We start from the raw sequence: 22,853 nt of genomic DNA on the forward strand, positions 1-22,853 counted from the left end.
ATCATTTTTATTATATTATTATAGAAATGTTTGTTCCATAAATAAAAAACAAAATAAATTTAAAAAAGAAAAATTACTAGTAACTGCTTCTTTATAATCCTAAAACCAATAAAGGAGAAATAAAAAAATAGAAGATGCTCAGAATACAACTCTAAATAGTAAGCAGAAGGTTTGGCTTTGGTGAGGAATAGGTTCAATTCTTCATCAGAGAGTGGAGAAGGCCTAGTGATGATATCAAGGGATTTAGATATGTAGAATAGGGTAAATGGTAAATGTACACAGTACTTGATTTCTATTTATTCTAAACCTCTAACTTAAAAAAAAAAAGCTGTACTGATGCTTTTTTCCTTTTTTGGATATACTTACACCCGGCCAGTGAATCTTCTTTTGTAATAAAGTTAAGCAAAAATAACCAATACATTGATTACTTTTGACAGTGTATTCAAAAATACCATACCCATTGTCCCCTACCTCTCTAAAGAAAGAGAAAAGTTTTCCTCATCTCTTTTCTGGAAGACTAGTCATTGGGACTATGTACATAGCATTGCTTTTTAATGTTATTTGAGTTTACATTATAACTCCAGTGTTTTACATATAAAAACACTGACGCTCAGAGAGTAACAAGTCCACATTTAACAGGAAAGGTCCAAATGGCCCTACATTTTAAACATATCAAAGTAAATAAATAAAGTATACGCATGTAATTTCTTGAGGCCACCAAAGCCACACAATCTGGAGCCAAGGTTGCTGTCATTGCTTATACTAGCTATGAGGTAAACACCAAATAGAAATAAACATCAAGGGCTGCATTTGGGAGCAGAAAGGAGACAGATAAAATTGCCAGGCAGTAAAATCATACTGGGTCAGAAGGCATCATTTGGGTATCTCTTGACAGCATTTTTTTTTTTTTTTTAAGAAGAATCACTTCATTTCCAGAATTTCCAAAAATCCAGTGGGACAAAACTAATATTTGAATATATGAAGAAGAAATCAGAAAATATCATTAAAAATGAAGATATTCTGTTTTGCAGAAAAATGTTTGTAACAACAAAAAGATCTCATATGTTTTGTAAAAGCTGCCACTATGTCTTCCATCCCAGTCAGGCAAGGTTCATTTAACTCCCCCAAATCAATCCATCACAGCCTCCCTTTTCATTTTTAACTTTCTACTGTCCACTCAGTATTTACTGTTTGAAGAAACTCTTCCAGGTAGTCCAAGAACTGTTCTACTTTTCTTCTTTCTCCCCCACACTGTTTCTGAAAAAGGAACAAATGCCAGTGTTAGAGGCTGTCCTTTCTCAAACCACAATCATATAAAATATCATTGATCCCTACAACTTACTTCTTTGGTAGTAATGTGTTCTTTTAGAGAAGAAAAGTTTTGAAAAATTCTTTCTACCACATTGTCTTCAGCAGTTTGATTCTTTAGTGTTTCTATTCCCTGGAAGATTTCTTCAATACACAGTGGATGCTAGAAAGCAAGAGGTAAACAAGAGGTAAATATTTATTTTAAAATACTGAATCTGCTTTGTTTGGCCCTAACTGCATACTTGTAGTTCCCCAGAAGTTTGCTAGGTTCACTTCTCATATTATAACTAACACATAGCCCACTGGAAATGTACATTTTACAATTTTAATATAATTATATAATAAACAATTCAATTCAATTACATTGTCATCATTTACATTAAGATGCATATTTGTATGAAACATGTAGAGTTGAATCACTAATACTATCAGATATTAATATATGGGTAAATATTTTAGAAAAATATCAATCAATTGATCAATAAGCATTTATAATTTGCTGCTATATCATAGTAAGTTATTATTAGTACTGTGCTAAGTATTGAGAATACAAAGAAAGGTGCATGTGCATATATTTCGTCATTTTGTCTCTGTCTCTTGTCTGTCTCTCATACACACACCCACACACACCCACCCACACCCACACCCACACCCACACACACACACACACACACCAATCAGAGAATCTCAGTTAAAAGTGCCTGGCTTAGATATATAATGCCATGCAAGAATTTGCTGGGTGATATCCCTGACAAGTAGCACTTACCATTCCATGAGGCAGCCCATTCTATTTTTCAATAGCTATTAGGAATGATAATTATAACTAATACTTGCATATTGTTTTTAAGGTTTTTACAAAATGCTTTCTTCGTGGTAGACAAAACAAATATTTTCTCTTCTTACAGATCAGAAAACCAAAGCTCAGAGGTTAACTAATTTGTCCACTGTCACACAGTTGTTTCTGTAACTTGAGTTTTTTTAATTACAAGACAAATTCAAAGAGGCTGCCTCTCAACTACAAAGAATTACCATAAAGTTTTTCTTCATAATCCTAAAACTGTAATAAAAAAGCAAAATATAGAAGATACCCAGAATACTTAGCTCCAGATAGTAATTGCTATTTTACATTATATAAATACGACACTTGTTTATAGATTCAATCGTTATTCTGTGACCATAATTTCACTTACATTTTTTGGGTCAGGTATTGAAATCCTGAGAGTCTAAAAATAAAAGCATAACAATAATTATCTTTTGAGTTTTTGACACTCGTTACTAGCAATATTATTTCATCATAATATCAACAATAAATGGTAAGCAAGCCATCAAAATTATAACACATTTTAAAAAGTATCTGTTAAATAAATTGAAAATTACCCCATTGCCTATCAGCAAAGTTCGATGAGCTGTGATTAAAGATAGAGTTTCTGAGATCAGTTCGGTCACTGGGTTTCCTGTTGCAATCCCATAAGAATAGCCTGCACAGAGAGCCAGCAGTGGAAGACACACAAGCATTTTCATCATGCTGAACTGCTCAAGGTTAATCTCCAGCAAACAAAGTGTGTACTACTGGGCTATATCCCCGACCAATTTATTCTCTCTCTTTGAGGAAATGAATAATTACTAGTGATCTTTGCAACTGATAGAGAATTCTGAATAGGGGCACATCATGGAACTTAAAATTTCCATTTCTCCTCAAATTATTTTACTTTTATCTCCTCATAAAGTGATATAACTCTTTATTTTAAAAAATTTCCAAAGATGTTTTATTTTAAATTTTTTCCCACTTAATAGTATTTTATTTTTTCCAATTACATATAAAGAGTTTTCAACATTTACTTTTATAAGATTTTGATTTCCATTTTTTTCTCCCTCCTTTCTTCCCCTTTCCTGACCCAAGATGTCAAGGAATCTGATATAGGTTATGCATGTACAATCATATTAAACATATTTCTACATTCGTCACGTTGTGAAAAAAGCATTAAAATAAAAGGGAAAACAATGAGAAAGAAAAAAAACTAAACAAAAAATGAAAAAAGAATTTTCCAATCAGCATTCAGACTCCACAGTTCTTTCTCTAGATGTGAATAGCATTTTCCAACACAAGTTGCTGGAATTGTCTTATTGTATTGCTGAGAAGACCCAAGTCTATCAAAGTCGATCATCATATAATGTTGCGGTTACTGTGTACAATGTTCTCCTGGTTCTGCAAACTTCACTCAGTATCAGTTCATATAAGTCCAGGTTTTTCTGAAATCTGCCTACTCATCATTTCTTGTAGAACAATAACATTCCATTACCTTTATGATATAACTCTCAACTAAACCTGTGATTTCAATATTATTGAGGAAACTCCCTCTACCAATACAGGCTAGCACATCTTCTGTATCTCAGTCTTAGAGCACTGCCTAGAACACTGAAAATTAAGTGGCTTTAAAGCACTGAAAAGTTGTGACTTTTATAGGACCTCATAGCCTACATATATATCACAGGGGTGACTTGAACTCAGGTCTTCTAAGCTCTAAGAACAGCTCTCTGTCCATTATTCTATGCTAAATTTTGAATTCTAAATTCTCTCTTTCAGGGATGAATACAATTCCTCAAGCCTAGATGTTCACCCTGTGATTGACTCCTCTATAAGGGAAATAAAAAAGTGAATGACAGACATTAAAGTGTACATGAATCAGAGAAATGTATAATCAACTTGGCAGAATAAGCTAAAAGCTAAAATAGAAGGCCTTTACATGCCAACAGAAAAGATTGTGTTTTTAATCTAAAAGGAATGGTGAACTCTTAGGAATATAGCATACTTTCTCAAAGGTGACTCCTCACAGCCTCCCTTCAGTATTCTTGCTGACTTTTTTTACCTTTTGAAAGATTTCAGCTCTTTCCTCTTGTTTGATATGATGAAATGGATAGACTATTCCTTTTAGAAAGCCATTATTTCTGCAGTCCCTGGTCACTCTCAAAGTGGTAGTACAGTTAAAAAAAAAACAACCCCACAAAACATCAGCCAGTGTAGGAAATCAGAGATTTCAAAAGGAAAATAAGTATAACAAAGGACAAGATTTTAGAAAATTGATTAGAAGGCAATTAAATTTTATTAAACTTGAGATTATTAATAAAAAGTATTAACAGCTAGCCCCTTTAAAATCTTAAATGTTTTAAGATATTTATATAATATAATATATAAATACTTTCTCATTTTATACTCACAACAACCCTGTAAAATAGGTACTTTTATCCCTATTTTATAGATGAGGAAACTGAGGCCAAGTGACTTGCCCAGGGCCATTGAGCTAGTAAACGTCTGAGGCAGGATTTGAATTTAGTTTTCCAAATTCACAACTTCATCTACTGCTTTACGTAGTTTAGGTTGTTCTGTTTTAAGAAATCACACTAAAAATAATACTTACACTGACTGCTTTTTGATGCTATCTAAAATGCCAGCATTGTCTTAAACCAAAATCTTTATCACCAAACTTTTCACCCACAAGGAAGTTCTGCTTGGTTTTATATGTTCTTTAAAAAAAAAAAAAAAAAAAAGTTTGGGTTTTTGTACAAATGAAACCAATGTAATTAAGATTATTAGGGAAACAGAAATTTGAGAACAATTTTTCCAGCCAGTATTTCTGATAAAGACCTCATTTCTAAAATATATAGAGAATTTAGTTAAATTGATAAGAATACAAGTCATTCCCCAATTGATAAATGTTCAAAGAATATGAACAAATAATTTTTAGATAAAGAAATTAAAGCCACCTATAGTCATATGAAAAAATGTTCTAAATCACTATTGATCAGAGAAATGCAAATTAAAACAACTCTGAGGATTCAGATTGGCTAACGATGTCAGGAAAGATAATGCTAAATGTTGGAGGGAATGTGGGAAAATTGGCACACAAATGCATTGTGGGAGTCGTGAACTGATCCAAACATTCTGGAGGGCAATTTGGAACTATGCCCAAAGGGCTATCAAACTGTGCATACCCTCTGATTCAGCATTGCTATTACTGGGTCTATACAACAGCTCTTTTCATGGTAGCAAGGAATTGGAAATTGAGGAGATGTTCATTAATTAATTAGTGAATGGCTAAATAAGTTATGATATATGAATTTAATGGAATATTATTGTTCTAAAAGAAATGATCAGCAAGCTGATTTCAGAAAAGCCTGGAAAGACCGAAGTGAACAGAACCAGGAAAACATTGTACATAGCAACAGCAAGATTGTGTGATGATCAACTATAAGAGACTTAGCTCTTCTCAACAATACAGTGATACAAGACAATTCAAAGACTTTGGATGGAAAAATGCCACCTGCATCCAGCGTAAGAACCATGGAGACTGAATGTGTATCAAAACATACTATTTTCACCTTTTTGTTTCGGTTTTTTCTTGTGTTCCCTCCCCCTTTTCCAGATTTTTCTTTCCCAACATGGTTCATATGGAAATATGTTTAAAACATATACTTTAATATATTTAACATGTAGGAACTACCTGCCATCTAGGGGAGGGGGTTGGGGGAAGGAGAGGACAAGTTGGAACAGAAGTTTTTGCAAGGGTCAATGTTGAAAAATTACCCACGTATGTGTTTTGTATTTAAAAAGCTATAATAAAAAATAAAACTAATTAATTAATTAAAAATAAATAAATAAAATGATTGTACATGTATAATCTATATCAGATTGCTTGATGTCTTGGGGAGGGGAGAATTAAGGGAAGGAGGAAGAAAAAAATTGGAACTTTTACAAAAATGGAAAACTATCTTTACATGTAATTGGAAAAATTATATATTATTAAAATAAAATTTAAAAAATAGTTTGGAAGGGATATGGAAGCTTGGAAATGGTGCTGAATCACAGAGATGGAAGGGTCTATATACAGATGTCACCAAATTTAATTCACATTCAAATCATGAATCCTGTCAATACCATTCCTGGAAAATATTTATCTACCCATTGCTTGAAAGACCTTTGGTGACAGGGAACTCACGATCTACCCCTCAAGCAATGCAACATATTTTTGGATCTCTAATTGTTAGGAAATTTTTCCTCTTTTTGAGCTGGTCTGTTTCTTCCTCAACCTCTTGATCCAAGTTCTTCTATCTGAAGTCCAACAGAATAGTCACAGGTGGCATTAATGTAGTATTTTAAGAATATTATCTCATTTGCCCCTCACAATAACCCTGTAAAGAGGATAGATCCCATTAAATTCCAGGATATTACAAAATTGCAAAATCTCAAAAATTGCAAGAGACCTCAGAAGCCATCTAATATATAGCAATTCCCTCTACAATATTCCTAAGTAGTCACCCGGATTCCTTGTGAAGACCTTTATTTAGTGAGGGGGAATGTATTATTTCCCAAGATGACCCACTCTGCTTTTGTTGGATAATTCTTATTGTCAGGAAATTTTTTTCATATATTGAACTCGAATCTGCCTCTGGAATTTCTATCCATTAGGACCGAGCACAAAAAGTCTAATTCTTTTTTCACTTGATGGTCCTTCAAACATTTAAAGATTGCTATCAGGTATTCCCCATGTCTTTTCTTTTCCAGGCTAAATACCTACAATTCTTTTAGATTCCTTTTATGAGTTTCAAGGATTGCCCTCTTGTAAGTAAACACTTCCCAATTTATGAATGTCCTTCTTAAAATAGCACTCTAGATGTAATCTAATCTGGGCAGGGTCCATTACCTCTCTTGCTCTGGATGTGAGGCCTCTCAACATAGCCCTCCCAACATTGTGGGAAAGGGGAACTATGTTTTATTGTTGGCATGTTGAGTTTGCAGCCCACAAAAGTTCTTAGACCTTTCTAACACAAACTGTTTTCTAGATATTAGAAGATTAGAAAGTATCTAATACTTTCCCTATTAGATAGATAGTTGAAAGGTCTTGACTTGGCTCTCACTTCTCATGGTCATGCCAATGACCATTTGGTCACACCAGTTCCAACTATTTGCCAGTGACAACAATCATATTATTTCTCTTCAAGTCAGGAACTGAAATGAACTTGTTTCACTTTCTTCTCTCGTCTTCAGGGAAGTTTCTCATTCAGGTCATCATATTCCTTGACTGGGAAAAGCTTCTGGGGGAAATTAAATCTTGAGCTTTTCATTACTTTGAGGCTTCAAGACCCATGGATATGTGACCCACTCTGGATATGGGCATTTGAGCATTTGAGGAAGAAGACAATCCAATATTCTCATACTTAACAAAAAGATGGGCTAACACAAACATCTCAGAACCATAGGGAGTTTTTGAGGAGTCACCCCAAAGAGGAAACATTTGTCTAATTTTCAATTATTTATGTTCCATTGGCTAAGGTAACCTGGATTTTCCTTTACCAAGTTGGAAATTTGATAGAAGATGTTTTCCCATGGAAACATAACTAATAAAGCTCAAAGTTGGGAATTCAACCAACTTCTTTTCCAAATACAAGTTTATTACGTTTTACATTGTACAATGACCTATCTGTCTTCTACATCAAAACTTCTTAAACTGTGGGTCATGTAATTGATTGTGAGATAGCAAAAAATTTGCCAGTAGAAAAGGTATCAAATATTCCACCAAGATTTAATTCTTTATGCAAAAATAAGAAAACCCATCTCATTAGTATGCAAATTTGCTTTTGTTTTTAATAAATGATAAAAATTACATATAAACTAAAATTTAAAAAATAAATTTATGATTTATTATAATAAATGTTTCATTTATATACCTATTTAATATACTTTTATATCTGGAGTTGTGTAAAAATTTCTCAGGTAAAAAGGGGTCACAAAGTGGAAAAAATTTAAGAAATCTCATTCTATATGATAGCTCTTCAAATATATGAAGTCTCCTCAAAATGTTTCTCTTCTCTAGATTTATCACTTCTTTTCGTACTCCTTTAGGCTATCTTCAAATAATTTTAGCATGAAATAGTTTCTGAATCCCCTTATAATTATGATGGCCTTCCTTGAATTTTCTTCCAGTTTGTCAGTTTTTCTAATATATCCCATTTTGAACTAGATATAAAATTCCAGATGTGGTCTGATCCTAGAAAAAGAATGGAGGACCTATACTCTATATCACTCTTTCCCTAACTTTAGACACTATCCTTCTAAGGAGATATGAATATGGGAAATGGGTTAAACTGACAACATCAAAGGATGAAGCTTTTGCTTTATTTTTAAAGATGTCTCTTCATGAAAAGTGTAGATATCCCCACTAATATCACACTGAGATATCTGATGACATGTAAAGTGTCTGACTCTTTAGTAATCCTAAATGCATTTACCTTCTGGAGGCATCTCATTTACAAAGCGAAGCTATAAGTCTGAATTGTTCACTGTCCCTGAGAAGAGAGAGGTTGACCTTTTAATGTCTGTCACTCACTTTTGTATTTCCCTTATAGCCTCACAGGGTTAGTCAATCACACCCTTAGTTTGGAGAAGTGTATTCATCCTTGAGAGAGAGAATTTAGAATTCAATTTAAAAAAAAAAAAATGTGTTTTTAACGTGTAATTGGGGAAAAAAATTTAAGTCTATTAGTAAGTCTAAATATTAGGTCTATTTTTGGTTGCCATATCATATTGCTGCTGAGTCATAATTAAGCATGCAATTCACTAAAAGCTTCTAGGCATTTTACACATAAACCTGCCTCTCTTACCTTGTACTTTTGTAATTATTTTTTAAAAAATCAGTGTGGAGAACTTTATTTTCTTTCTTTCCCTTCCTTCTGTCCATATAAGGTACCATACCTTTACCTGCAGGTATTCTTCCCAAATGATTATATATTTTTTTAAAATGCTGAAATCTCCCAAGATATCTTGGGTTTACTGGTTAGATTTCCAATCTGGGAGGTTTCCTCTGGTTCTGACCAAAATAAAAATGATTTCTATTTATATTCACTGAGTCAATCTGGGTCCAAATTTTGACTTAGTAAAGCTTGGGCTGGGAGTTATTGTTGGCCAGTAATGTTTAAAAAAGAAATCTAGCCACTAAACTCGAAGATATCTTGTGAACTTTCAGCATTAAAAAGGGTAAACCCTTACATTTTATTGTTAAAGTTGTCTGTCACTTTCATTCTGTAATTTCATTGACTGTGTTGAAAGGACTCAATTGATCAGGGGTTCCCTGATGAAGTCTCTATTACACAGACATTAAGGCTTAGATTGGTGCTCTGAGATATTGTTCCTCATCAATCAATAAATATTTATTAAATACGTGATATTTTCCAGGTATTTTACTAACAACTGTGATATAAATAAAAAGAATGAAACAATCACTCAAAAGGAACTTACAATCTAATGCAGCATGGGTGTGGGAAGGTGGAGAGGGGAATGAAACAGAAGTATATATAAAATACATATAAAAGCAATTTTTAAAATTCAATTGTCCTGCCCAACTGTGACCCCATTTGGGTTTTTTTTGGCAAAGATACAAGAATGGTTTACCATTTCCTTCTCCAGCTCATTTTACAGATTAAAAAACTAAGGCAAATAGAATTAACTGACTCTCCCAGGGTCACACAGCTAATAAGTGCCTGAGCCCAGATTTGAACTTGGGTCATACTTATTCTAGAGCTGACATTTCTCCACTGTGCCACCTAGCTGCCTATATGAAGGTGAGATATACAAATAAAAACAAACTAGCTAAATACAAGATCATTTGAAAGGGAGGGTTCTAGCAATTGAAAGGATTGAGAAAAATTTTTCACATACATGATTCTTGAACTATGACTTTAAGGAAGAGAAGGATTTCTGCCATAAAAGTGAGGAGGGAGTGAGAGATGGCCATTGCAGAGGTAGGGGGACAGAAGGTAGCAAGTTTGGCTGGATCACAAGAGTAGGAGAAGTTTAAGAATGTCCAATGATGCTAGAAAGATAGGTTGTGCCAAGGATGGGAAGGTCTTTAAAAGTTAAACAGAATTTAATTTGATTCTAGATACAATAGAAAAGCTAGGCTGTGTGAATGTGGAAAAGAAGATGAATATGACAAATGTGAACAAAGAAACAATAAAATTTGGCAACTGATTGGCTATTTGCAGTAAGGGAAAGTGAGTAGTTGAGGATAATGCAGAATTTATGAACTTAGGAGACTCAAAAGAATGGTGACTTCAAAAGAAAGAGGGAAGTTTATAAGTGGGGGAGGGTTTAAGAAGAAATATAATGAATTCTATTTTGGGCATCTCTAGAATATCCAGTTTGAAAGGTAATTTGATGATGGGCTGACAAAGCAAAGTGAAGAATCCCTGCTCTAAAATGAGCCCAGCAGAAAAGCTGCACCATACTTAAGGGAAAAACCATGAGAACTCCAAAAAAAGGATTTCCAGCAATTGGTACCCCTCTGCCCACTTCCTGTAGATTCCCCTGCATATATACCTGTGGAAGAGTAAATCACAATCACTTGATGGATTTTTCTTACCAACTGTCCCTAATATACCTTCATAATAAATATCTGCTCCTAAAAGCTAATGAATAGTCTGGCTTTTCACATTTTAATTTACTTGATATCACTGATAATCATGGGGGAACACCAGAGGGTGCTTGTGAACTAGAGTATTAACAAGACATTCTTCAATGCCTCAGAGCTACTTGAGGCCTTATTTTGAGGAGCCAGTCTGCCAACATGAAAAGGGAGTTGAGATAGTATATCCATTGCATGTACTACAAGACCCTGAAATCTTGAAGTTTATATCTATAAGGTACAAACTCTGGCAGATTTTACTTTTTAAATAGGGGGCTAGTTCACTGTCCCTCAGACTGTTGGAGGGTTGGACTATAGTAAAACAAAAACTTTGTTTTGTGGGCCTTTAAATAAACTTCATAGCCCTGCGTGAGGGGGATAAACGTCCTCAGCTGCTGCATCTGGCCCACGGGCTGTAGTTTGAGAACCTCTGATAAAGAATATGGATGCCCGATAAGTAACATGTCTATTAATTGAAGAGTGACCCAACTAATTTCAGACTCCATCATCAGATTGGTCTAAGTTGTTATTGTTCCAATGAACTCTCAGGTCTTCTCATTTCACTTTGCATCAATTTATTTAGATCTTGCAATTTTTTAAAAAACTAACACTCTCTGCCCCCAGCCTTGTTACTTCTTTGGCTAGAATTCTTCAATAATAGGTATTCTGGTTATATCTATACAATACATAAATCTAGAGGATAGGGGCTGATGATTTTAGTTAAATCCTATGCAAGAGTCCCCAAATTACTTTTAGTACCCAAAGGAAAAAATAGTGATTTGGAATTGAAATTATACAAACCAACTGGCTGAGTAAGATAAGTATCCACAGAGTCCACACTGGAAGCTAGCAGGCCAGACAGTTATCCATGTGTGGATAAGAGTCCCATCTCTTGATAAGAAGCATCCCATTTTAGGAGCCCCAGGAAGGGTACGTCAGTGACTTTGGGTATCTCAGAAAAACAGTTCTGCTAGTTACTTTTGCACCTAATAATAAGTTTATTTTATCTTCATCATAAAAACAGATAAAAAGGCATATCTCTAACACAAGAAACATCTTAGTGCATTGAGTTAGAAATAGAACATAGGACAAGGATATTTCATTAGTATAGGGAATTCCTAGATGAAAAAAGTCCTCCCACTAATTTAAATTGGCACTTTTTCAGCAATTTAAAGTCTTAGTGAGATGCCTAAAGCACTAAGAGATTGGTATTCTTCAAAGGCAGGACTTTAATTCAAATTTTACATATGGCTGTATTCACTATGCATACTCCCTTTCATATGTAGAACATAATTCAAAAAGTAAAATGGGAATTTAGGCATGGCAAATTTTAAGTACAGGTAAGGAATTACTTTTCATTCACTGATATTGTTACTATTAAAAATGTCCATTAAATTAGGCCAAATGTTTTCATTAACCTTTGGCTACAGACAGAAAAGCAGTAAGAAAATTCAATTTATTATCTTATATTACTGATATTTTATCAGGTCCAATCTTTCAGGTAATCTTGGCTCATAGCTTTAAAATAAGAAAAGACATGCAATCAGCATCTTTATTTTACAGATGAGGAAACTGAAGTTCAAAAAGGTTAAGGTTATGGCAGGTTTTAAGTGGCAACTTGGGAGGTTGTGAGGAAAATTGAAAAATACCTGCCATTCTATTCATTCATCAAATACTTATTACACTTTTAAGCCCTGGTACAAAGCTAAGTAAAATAAAGTTTAGATAGACCATTCCCTGGGTTTAGAGAATTGTAAAGAAGATGCCAGAATGCATTAACACAGCGAGTTTGCTCACCCAGGAGTCCCCCATGCCAATAAAATCAAAGTCTTTATCCTTAACCCATACTCTGTATGCTGACCGAAGTCTTACTAAATGCACAAACGTCTCCTGTGTCAGAAGCAAGAAAGGGTTGTTTGTTTTATGCAAAATAAATAGTTTACGATAATGTTGGAAGATAATTCTCAAATGAAGATTACTCCGTCAACAAAACGACAAAGTCCCATCCATTTTGGGCAAAAAAAGAATAATCAACCACTCATTTCTAACTTTTTTGAGGGTTTAACTTTGCAGCTTTTCCCCGGCTATTCAAAATGCCAAGACATTAAATACTGGAGAGACCGGATGGCCTGGCGAACTGAGCGCGGGACTCCGCTCAGCATCCCGACCAGCACTGGCCCTCGCTGCGGAACTCCGTCTGCCTCAGTTTCCTCGTCGGTAAAATGAGGGGTTGATCCCCCTGGCCTTCCAGCTGGGGGTCTCCGAGACCCCCAGTCCCGTTCCCCTTTCGGAACTCTGAGCTAGAGTAGAAGGCGCCCCCTGAGGCTCTGCCCCGGCCCCACACTAAGACCCGACCTTCAGGGGCGTTAATCCCCCCGCTACTCCACTTTCTGCTCCAAGACAAGCCAGCGCGCTTGGAGTTCCCGGGAATCCCCGACGCCCAAACCCGCCCACCCAATGAGAACTCCGCCCATCCAATGAGAACTCCGCCCATCCAATGAGAACCCCGCCCACCCAATGAGAACTCCGCCCACCCAATGAGAACTCCGCCCACCCAATGAGAACTCCGCCCACCCAATGAGAACTCCGCCCACCCAATGAGAACTCCGCCCACCCAATGAGAACTCCGCCCCAGGCAGAGCGGATAACGTTTTACGTAATTTGGACTGCTTCCGTCCCCGGCAACGCCTCGCCTCCAAGGGGTGGGGGAAAGCTCGGACTTCCGTTCTGAGACAGCTACACAAATACTCTGGAAGAAGCTTAAAAAAAATAAAATAAAGTAAAAGTTCACGCGCGCGCTCTCTCGCGAGAAACCGGAAGGGGCGGGGATTCGTGCCGGAAGGGGGTGGGGCAGAGGCGAGCTGGAAGCGCCGGGGAATGGTTGGAGGTACATGGTTTCTAATTTGATGCGGGGGCCCTCACTCCGATCTCGACCTCGGCTCAGGCACTAGGATAGTATTCGGTAGGAAGTGGGGGTTCCCAAGCGGAGCCCGATTGGTGGGGCTGCGCTGTCGCCTGCCATTGTTTCATGGTCCCTGAGCTTCCTTGTGGCCTTTTATCCTCCCTCAGCCACTTAGCCTGACCCGAGCCTCTTTGATCTCCGCCTCCTCCTCACGGCCTTACGTCTTTCTAAGCCAGCTCGCTACCCAGCCCCTCCTTCCTGAGCTTTCCCCCACCTACATCCCTCTACTCCTCTAGCCCGAGAGAGCGCGGCTAATACTGCCTCCCCCTTGCGTCATCCCCTCTTCCCCTCTCCTCCCTTTCCCTTATCCCCAGCCTGAGCGCCAGGCTCAGGTGTGAGATCGTTGGGTCAGCGCCAAGGCCTCTTGTCCGAGGCCAGACGGAGCCTCCGCCTTTGGCATGACCTTAAGTCTCACGTCAGAGTTGGGTAGCACCTGGTGCGAGGCAAAGCACAGGTGCAAATCGTTCACTCGGAACAATTGAACGGACTCTTATCCTTAGAGACTAGAAGTTGCTCCAAAAATACAAAAATAAAATAATTCTCTGTCTTAGGTCATCAAATTCTTGATATTGACCAAAAAAAAAAAAAAAAAAGATTGAAAACATGTCTAAGATCGAAAAGATGAGCATTATGGGTGTGAGAAGTTTTGGAATAGAGGACAAGGATAAGCAAGTTATCACTTTCTTCAGTCCTTTAACCATTTTGGTTGGACCCAATGGTGCAGGGAAGACGGTAAGTCTTATTGGGCTTTAGGACAAAAAATAACCAGTTTTTACTTGAGTAGTAAATAATTTTACTTGAGTAGTAATAATTTTAATTCCATATTGCCGCAGACAAGATCAGTCAGTAAACACTTATTAAGCACCTACTGTGTGTCACAGGGTCTACTTTAAAGTGCTAGGGATGAAAAAGGCAAAAATTAATACCTGCTATCAAGAAGTTTACAATATAATGGTGACAACATGCACACATACAAAGCAAGGTATATACAGGGTGAGGAGGAAATAATTAACAGAGGGAAGATATTGTAATTAGAAGATATTGGCAGATTATGGAGGAGGAGGATATAAAAGGAGACCCCTTCTCCCAACACTCCCTGGAAGGGCACAGTGTTCCAAGCATGGGGGAACAGCCTGAGAGGATGTCTGGGAGCAGACAGATGAAGTTAAAGCAGGCTAATATCACTAAATTGAAGAGTACTTATCAGGGAGTAAAGGGGACTGGAGGGATTGGAAGGGATTGGGTTAGGAAGGGCTTTGAAAACCAAACAACATTTTGTATTTCTTCCTGGAATAATAAGCTGCCCCTGGAGTTTATTGAGTAAGGGAGAGAGGGGAAGGGTCCTGGTAAGTCATCTCAAATTTTTTTAAATAGCAAGCCTTTAGATTGTGGGGAAAAAAAGCATTCCAAAATGAGAATGATAATCTTTTAAAGTGTTTATCATTTTAAAACAAAATTCATCCAACATTTATTTTCTTGGACTTTAAAAATGTCTACTCATTTAAGAAACTAGAAAGATTTTCTTGTTAATTGTCTCTAAGTAATTTGATACAAGAAAAAGAACACTAACTCCAGAATATTTAATTTCCATCCTACTTCTAAAACTACTTGTATGGAGTCAGTCATTTAACTTTCTTGGCCCTCATTTTCCTCATGTGTAAAACAAGGTGTTGAACTTAGCTAGCTTTTGAGGATCCTTTCATCTCTATGATCTTATTTTACTTGAGTCACAGGATTTTATGAAGAGAGGCCCTAATATGTAAATGAAAAATATTTAAGATAACTCATTTTTCCTTTGGCCTGATACTTGATTATTTAACATTTATGAAGTCATTGTACTATTTCTTTAGCTTAATATTCATACTCCTGGTGTTGTTGATACAATAATAGGTGGTTTAAAAAATAACAAAGTAGAAATCCACATATACATTGTAGATGAAAGTACAATGAGATAAAATATTGACAAATTAAATGTGATGTAAATTTAACAACTTTTAAAGTTGTGTGATACTGAATAAAACTTGTTTAAATTGAAAATCTTGGTGTGATTATGAGAATAGCATTATTTCATCAAAAAATTCAGAGAGTTAAATACCTATTATTTTCAGAAACTACTAGGTACTGAAAATAGAGACAGGAAAACCTCCCCCAAAAAACATAGTCCCTTAATTCAAGTAGCTCATAATCAAATAGGCAGCCCGGAGGAAAGAAGACATAAAAAAAGTAATTATAATGCAAATTAAATTTTTGTTGAAATTTGTAGAAGGTATGAAAAGAAATATTGTAGAATAAATCTGGAAAAAGTGATCAGTTCTAGATAATGTAGGGCTTTGAATACTAGACTAAGTAGTAAACTAATTGTTTGATCAGGAGAATGAAATGTTGAGAAAGGAAGAAGACTTGTCAAGAATTAAAATAGTTTAGATAGAGTTTGTGTAGACCTGTGAATGAAAAGGATAGGTGATGGATTTGAGAGGTTATGATGATAGAAATCAACCAAACTCAGGATATGTTTATATATTACATTTTACGTATTATGATAAAAGTGATGTCTTTCCCACTTAAATTAATAAGTATGTCACACATCAGCTATCCTTTGCTTTTTCAATCTTTCCTTTCAGTAATCCTCTACCTACAACATAACCAATATCTCTTATAATCTTTGTATGATTGTTTATACCAATTATATAACATGTTTAACTTATTTTGTGATATTTTTTGTATTGCCTTTTTCAAGAAAATTTTGTTACTAAATTTGCATATAGGAACTAAATTGTAAGTAAATTGAAAGAATGCTTTCAACAAATAGTTTTTAGCGGCTTCTATGTGCAGTGACAGGAAACATCTGTGATGTAGGTATTTGTTAGGTGACTTTAGTACATGGAATAAACAAATTAAGTAATGTTTTGCCACAGGATTATAAGGGAGAGGAGACCAAGCATTTTTAAAAATGCCTACTTAATGTGCCAAGCATTGTGTAAAGTGTTTGCAAGTGTTCTCTTTTATTGAATCATAGCGATAGAGCTAGAATGAACTTTAGGAATCATTTATTTGAACATTCTCATTTTATGGATGAGAAAACTGAAGTCCATTTTGAACAGCTTATCTTATATAATATGTCATTTTTCATGTATTTAGACCATCATTGAATGTCTGAAGTATATTTCTACTGGAGATTTCCCTCCTGGTACCAAAGGAAATACATTTGTTTATGATCCAAAGGTAAGAAGAGTATATATGTAAAAATAATTTGTATTTTTCTGATAAACTTTTAAAAAAATGTTAATGGAAAAAATAATAAAACTTATAATATAGATTGCAGCATAATATAGAAATTGGAGTAGTTTTTAAGCATAACATGTCCTGAAGAAAATAGTGAGACGTAATATCATTTTATGTTGTAATTACTTCACTTGTGCCACTCTTTCATGCGTTTCTAGGAGTATGCAATTTAAAAATTTTCATGTTAGAAAGGATCCTAAATTCATTTAGTGCAATCTATATCTGCTTATAAATTCCCCTCTATAATGTAGTTGACAAATGATTATCCTACTTTGATTGAAGGCTTCTGTCAAGGGAATTTTAAAAAATAGATATTTTATTTTTCCCAGTTATGTGTAAAAGATTTTTGTTTTACATTTAGTTTTTTAAATTTTAAGTTCCAGATTCTCTCCCTTCCCTTTCCTTCCTGCCCTATTGAGAAGGCACATGGGAAGACATGCAAACATTTCTATAAAAGTCATGTTGTGGGGGAAAAAACCAAACATCGATGGCCCTCCCTATTAAGGGACAAGTCAATTCTCTGAGAGCCTCCACAGCTGTGGATCATAACATTGGAAGGGGTTCCAAGGTAGCCTTTGCTGACACAAGTGTTGCAGATTGGGAACGAGATAAATTGGAGGCAGAGAGTAGCTGCAACTGCCTCTCAGTCTCCTTGTATCATCCTCTCACAAGAGGAGGGAGATCCATTCTGGGTTGGATCTCCAACAGCCACTGGTGTATTTCAGCAGCTCTCCAGTGTATTCCAACACTTCCCCCCTCCAAAGAAAAATAAATCCTGTAGAAAAATAAAGTTTAAAAAAAAAAGTATGCTTCAGGCTGTATTCAGACATAATCAGTTCTTTTTCTGGATATGAATAACATTTTTCATTATATATTCTTCAGAAAATTCTTGGATCATTGTATTGTGAGAATAGCAGTCATTCACAGATCATCCCACAACATTGCTATTATTTTGTCCATAGTACATTTCGCTTTGTATGAGCTCATGAAGGATTTTTGAGGTTTTTCTGGGAGAATCCTGTTCATCATTTCTTATAAAGCATCATAATCACTACCACAACTTACTCAGATTTTCCCCAATTGGTGGGCATCTTCTCAGTTTCCAATTTGTTGCCATGAGAAAAGAGCTGCTATAAATATTTTTGTACATATAGATCTTTTTTTTTTTTTATCACTTTTGGGGTACATGCCTGGAAGTGGTATTGTTAGGACAAAGAGTATGCATGATTTTATAGCCCTTTGATTATAGATCATTTCTTTTGATTATTTATCAATTGAAGAATAGCTCTTATTTTTTAAATAAATTTGACTCAATTCCCTATGCAATTGAGACATGAGGGCTTCATCAGAGAAACTTGCTTCAAAATTCTTTTCATAATTGCTATTGCTAACTATATTTCTGCCCTTTTATTATATTCTCTCTCTCCTTTCACCCTGTGTCCTTCCTCAAAAGTGTTTTGCTTCTGATCAACGCTTCCTCCAGTATGCCCTTTCTTCTATTATCCTCATCCTATGTTCTTCACCTCTTACTTTGCTGTTAGATCACATATTGAGTGTGTATATTGTGTCATCTTTGAACCAATTCTGATGAGAATAAGTTCATTGACTCTTCTCTCCCATCCCCCTTTTCCCTTCCATTGTAAGAGCATTTTCTTGCCTCTTTTGTGGCATATCATTTATGCTAGAAGTAGACTTCTCCTGTTACCTTTTCTCCACTCAATTTTATTTTTTTTTAGATATTATCCCTTCATATTCAACTCTCACTTGTGCGCTCTCTCTCTCTCTCTCTCTCTCTCTCTCTCTCTATATATATATATATATTCCTAATAACTGCCAAAATAATGAGAAAGCTCTTATGAGTAAGAAGTATTATCCTCCCATGTAGGAATGTAAACAGATTAATCTCTTTTATTAAGTTTCTTATGATTTCTCTTTCCTGATTACCCCCTTATGCTTCTCTTGAGTCCTATATTTGAAAGTCAGATTTTCTATTCAGCTCTGGGCTTTTCATCACAAATGCTTGAAAATCCTCTATTTCATTAATGCTTATCTTTTCTCCTGAAGAATTATGCTCAGTTTTTCTGGGGAGGTGATTCTTAGTTGTAATCCTAGCTCTTTTGCTCTCAGGGATATCAATAGGGGTTCTAAGCCCTCCTATCTTTTAATGTTGAAACTGCTAAATCTTATATTATCCTGACTGTGGCTCCACCATATTTGAATTGTTTTTTCTAGATACTTGCAGTATTTTCTCTTTGACCTAAGAATTCTGGAATTTAGCTATAATATTCTTGAGAGTTTTCATTTTGGGATCTCTTTCAGGAAGTGATCTGTGGATTCTTTACTTTCTAATGTACCCTCTGGTTCTAGATTATCAGGACAGTTTTCTTTGATAATTTCTTGAAAATGATGTCAAGGCTCCTTTTTTGATTATGGCTTTCAGATAGACGATAATTTTATATTCTCTCTCTTGGATCTGTTTTTTAGGTCAATTATTATTCCAGTGAAATATTTCACATTGTTCCCATTTTTTCATGATTTTGTTTTATTGTTTTTGTACAAATAAAATCATTGCAGACAAGATTAGAAGGGAACCAGTAAACTGAAAATTTTACGTCCAAGGATTCTGATAAAGGCTTCATTTCTAAAATAATATAGAGAATTGATTTAAATTTATAATAACACAAGCCATTATCAGCCATATAAGAATATGTTATCTAATTGATAGATGGTCAAAAACTATGAACAGACAATTTTCAGATGAATAAATTAAAACCATGTCTAGTCTTTTGAAAAAATGCTCTAAATCATTATTGATCAGAGAAATGCAAATTAAGAAAACTATGAAGTACCACTGCACATCTCTCAGATTGATTAAGATGATAGGAAAAAATAATAGTGAATGTTGGCCAGGATGTGGGAAAACTGGAATCCTAATACATTGTTGATGGAGTTGTGAATTGATGCAATCATTCTAGAGAGCAATAGGGAACCATAGAGAGAGGACTGTGGGGACTGAGTGTGGATCACACCATAGTATTTTCACCTTTTTTTGTTGTTTGCTTGGATTTTGTTTTCTTTCTCATTTTTTCCCTTTTTTGATCTGATTTTTTTTTTTTTTTTGTGCAACATGATGATTATGGAAATATGTATAGAAGAATTGTACATGTTTATATATTGCATTACTTGCTACATAGGGAGCAGGGTGGAAGAAAATGGAAGAAGGAAAAATATTTGGAATACAAGGTTTTGCAAGGGTGATTGTTGAAAATTATCTGTGCATAAATTTTGAAAGTAAAAAATTGAATTAAATATTTTTAAAAAAGGCATTCTCATTACCTTTTTTTTAAAAAAATAGTATTTTATTTTTCCAAATAATATGTAAAAATATTTTCAGCATTCATTTTTGTAAAACTTTTGTGTTCTAAATTTTTTTTTCTTCCTCTTTTACCTACTCTCTCCCCAAGACTGCAAGCAATATGATAGGGGTTAAATTTGTGTTTCATATTTGTCATGTTGTGCAAGAAATATCAGACCAAAAGGAAAAAAAAAGCACAGTAAAGAAAAAAAACAAAAAAAGGTGAAAACATTATGGTTCGATTCACATTCAATCTCCATAAATCTCTCTCTGGATGTGGTTTGGCATTTTCCATCCCAAGTTTCTTGGATTGCCTTGAATAACTATATTGTTGAAAAGAGCCAAGTCCATCATAGCTGATCATCACATAATCTTGTTACTGTGTACAGCAAGGAATCATCAAACTACAGCCCACGGGCCAGATGCGGCAGCTGAGGACGTTTGTCCCTCTCACCCAGGGCTATGAAGTTTCTTTATTTAAAGACCCACAAAACAAGGTTTTTGTTTTTACTATAGTCCAGCCCTCCAACAGTCTGAGGGACAGTGAACTGGCTCCCTATTTAAAAAGTTTGAGAACCCCTGGTGTACAGTAGTCTTCTGATTCTGCTCACTTCACTTAGCATCAGTTCATGTAAGTTTTTCCAAGCTTTTCTGAAATCACCCTGCTCATCATTTCTTATAGAGCAATATTTCATTATATTCATATACCATAACTTATTCAGCCATTGGAAAATTTATGGACATTCATGCAGTTTCCAGCTTCTTGCCACTATAAAAAGGTCTGCAAACATTTGTGGACATGTGAGTCCCTTTTTCCTTTTTTATTATCATTTTGGATTATAAACCCAGTAGAGACACTGCTGAATCAAAGAATATGCACAACTTTATAGGCCTGTGGGCATAGTTCCAAATTGTTCTCCAGAATGGCTGGAGCAATTCACAATTTCACTAATAATGTATTAGTGTTCCAGTTTCCCTCTCTCCACTCCAACATTTATCAACATCTTTTCCTGTCATCTTAGCTAAACTGAGAGCCTCAATCAAAATTGTCTTAATTTGCATTTCTCTAATCAGTAGTAGTTTAGAGCATTTTTTCATTTGATTAGAAATGACTTTTAATTTGTTTAATCTGAAAATTATCTATTATGTCCTTTAACCAAATTGAATTTGGTCAGTCAATTGAGGAACGACTTCTGTTCTTATAAATTTGAATCCATCCTCTATAGAAATGAGGCTTTTATGGAAAACATTGACTATAAAATTTTCCCTTCAGCTTTTTTGCTTCCCATCTAATCTTGGCTACATTGGCTTTATGCAAAACCTTTTTTGTTTAATGTAATAAAAATTATCCAATTTTTATTTCATAATATTCTCTAGTTCTTCTTTGACTATAAATTGGCCATAAATTCCTACCTTTTTCACATATCTGAGAACAAAATCCCATATTCTCCTAATTTGTTTATATATCACTTTATGTATATAAATCATGAACCCATTTTGGCTCTTATCGCAGAAGTTAGAGTCTTTGAGTTTATGAAACGCTAGATTACTACAACATTGGTGTGTTTTGTGTATCTAACCTATTCCACTGATCCACAATTTCTTAGCCTGTACCAAATAGTTTTTATGACTACTGCTTTACAATATTGTAATATAGTTTTAGTTCTGGTATGGCTAGGCCACCTTCCTTTGCATTTTTTTTTTTATTAATTTCCTTAAGATTCTTGACCTTTTGTTTTTCTAGATGATTTTGTTATTTTTTCTAGTTCTATAATTTTTTGATAGTTTGATATAGCAGGGAACAAGTAGGTTAATTTAGGTAGAATTGTAATTTTTATTATGTTAGCTCAGTCTATCCTTGAGCAATTTATATTTTTCCAATTGTTTAGATCTGACTTTATTTGTATGAAAAGTGTTGTGTAATTGTGTTCATATAGTTCCTGGCTTTGTCTCAGCAAGTAGACCCTCAAATATTTTATGTTGTTTATGGTGACTTTAATACTCATTAGCTTTTTGTATTCCCTTTGGCAAGGAATTTCTTTAACTTAAACTGAAATATCTCCTTCCAATTTTGGACAGATGACAATTGTTAGGAATTTGTTCTTATATCAAACTTATTTCTGCTAATATTAATATCATAACAATTGTTAGGAAATTGTTCTTATGTCAAACCTATCTCTGCTTCCTTGAAAATTCTGCCTATCATTCCTAATGTTCTCTGGGAACCAGCAAGATAAAGTTAATCTTTTTTCCCCATGGCAGCTCTTCATAAACAGGATGTCTCCAAAGTATTAAAACAACATTAAGACTTTTGGAAGATCTTGTCCTTAAAAGAGAACTACTTTGATTCTTCATTTGTCTTCTCCAGGTTACACATGCCTAGTTCTTTCAACCACTTCTCAGATAGCATGATCTCTAGTTCTCGGTGGTAAATGATTGCCAGCTTAGCAATATCCCCAACGTTCTCTCATTATAATTGAAACTAAAAATC

The 22,853-nt window shown here is 35.0% G+C and overlaps 2 protein-coding genes across 3 annotated transcripts in view; one reads left to right on the plus strand and one right to left on the minus strand.

Moving 5' to 3' along the window:
- Nucleotides 1–252: 252 nt before the first annotated feature.
- On the minus strand, nt 253–3,057 carry IL5 (interleukin 5). Its single transcript, XM_003756481.4, has 4 exons — nt 2,686–3,057; nt 2,499–2,531; nt 1,343–1,471; nt 253–1,257 (listed from the first exon to the last, which is right to left on the minus strand). The coding sequence occupies exons 1-4, from the start codon at nt 2,830–2,832 to the stop codon at nt 1,159–1,161; spliced, it is 408 nt and encodes a 135-aa protein (XP_003756529.1). The 5' UTR covers nt 2,833–3,057; the 3' UTR covers nt 253–1,158.
- Nucleotides 3,058–13,595: 10,538 nt separating this feature from the next.
- Nucleotides 13,596–22,853, plus strand: part of RAD50 (RAD50 double strand break repair protein) — an 82,962-nt gene continuing 73,704 nt past the window's right edge. Inside the window, exons 1-3 of one of the 2 annotated variants that reach the window (XM_012549910.3) lie at nt 13,596–13,650; nt 14,277–14,457; nt 16,864–16,947. In XM_012549910.3, the coding sequence (XP_012405364.1) occupies nt 14,329–14,457; nt 16,864–16,947 (213 nt within the window). In that variant the 5' untranslated portion in view covers nt 13,596–13,650; nt 14,277–14,328. Of the gene's footprint in view, nt 13,726–14,276; nt 14,458–16,863; nt 16,948–22,853 lie in introns of both variants that reach the window. The other variant, XM_003756482.3, reaches the window with a different exon arrangement.

This window comes from Sarcophilus harrisii, chromosome 2, assembly GCF_902635505.1.
Source record: "Sarcophilus harrisii chromosome 2, mSarHar1.11, whole genome shotgun sequence".
Classification (NCBI taxonomy): Eukaryota; Metazoa; Chordata; class Mammalia; order Dasyuromorphia; family Dasyuridae; genus Sarcophilus; species Sarcophilus harrisii.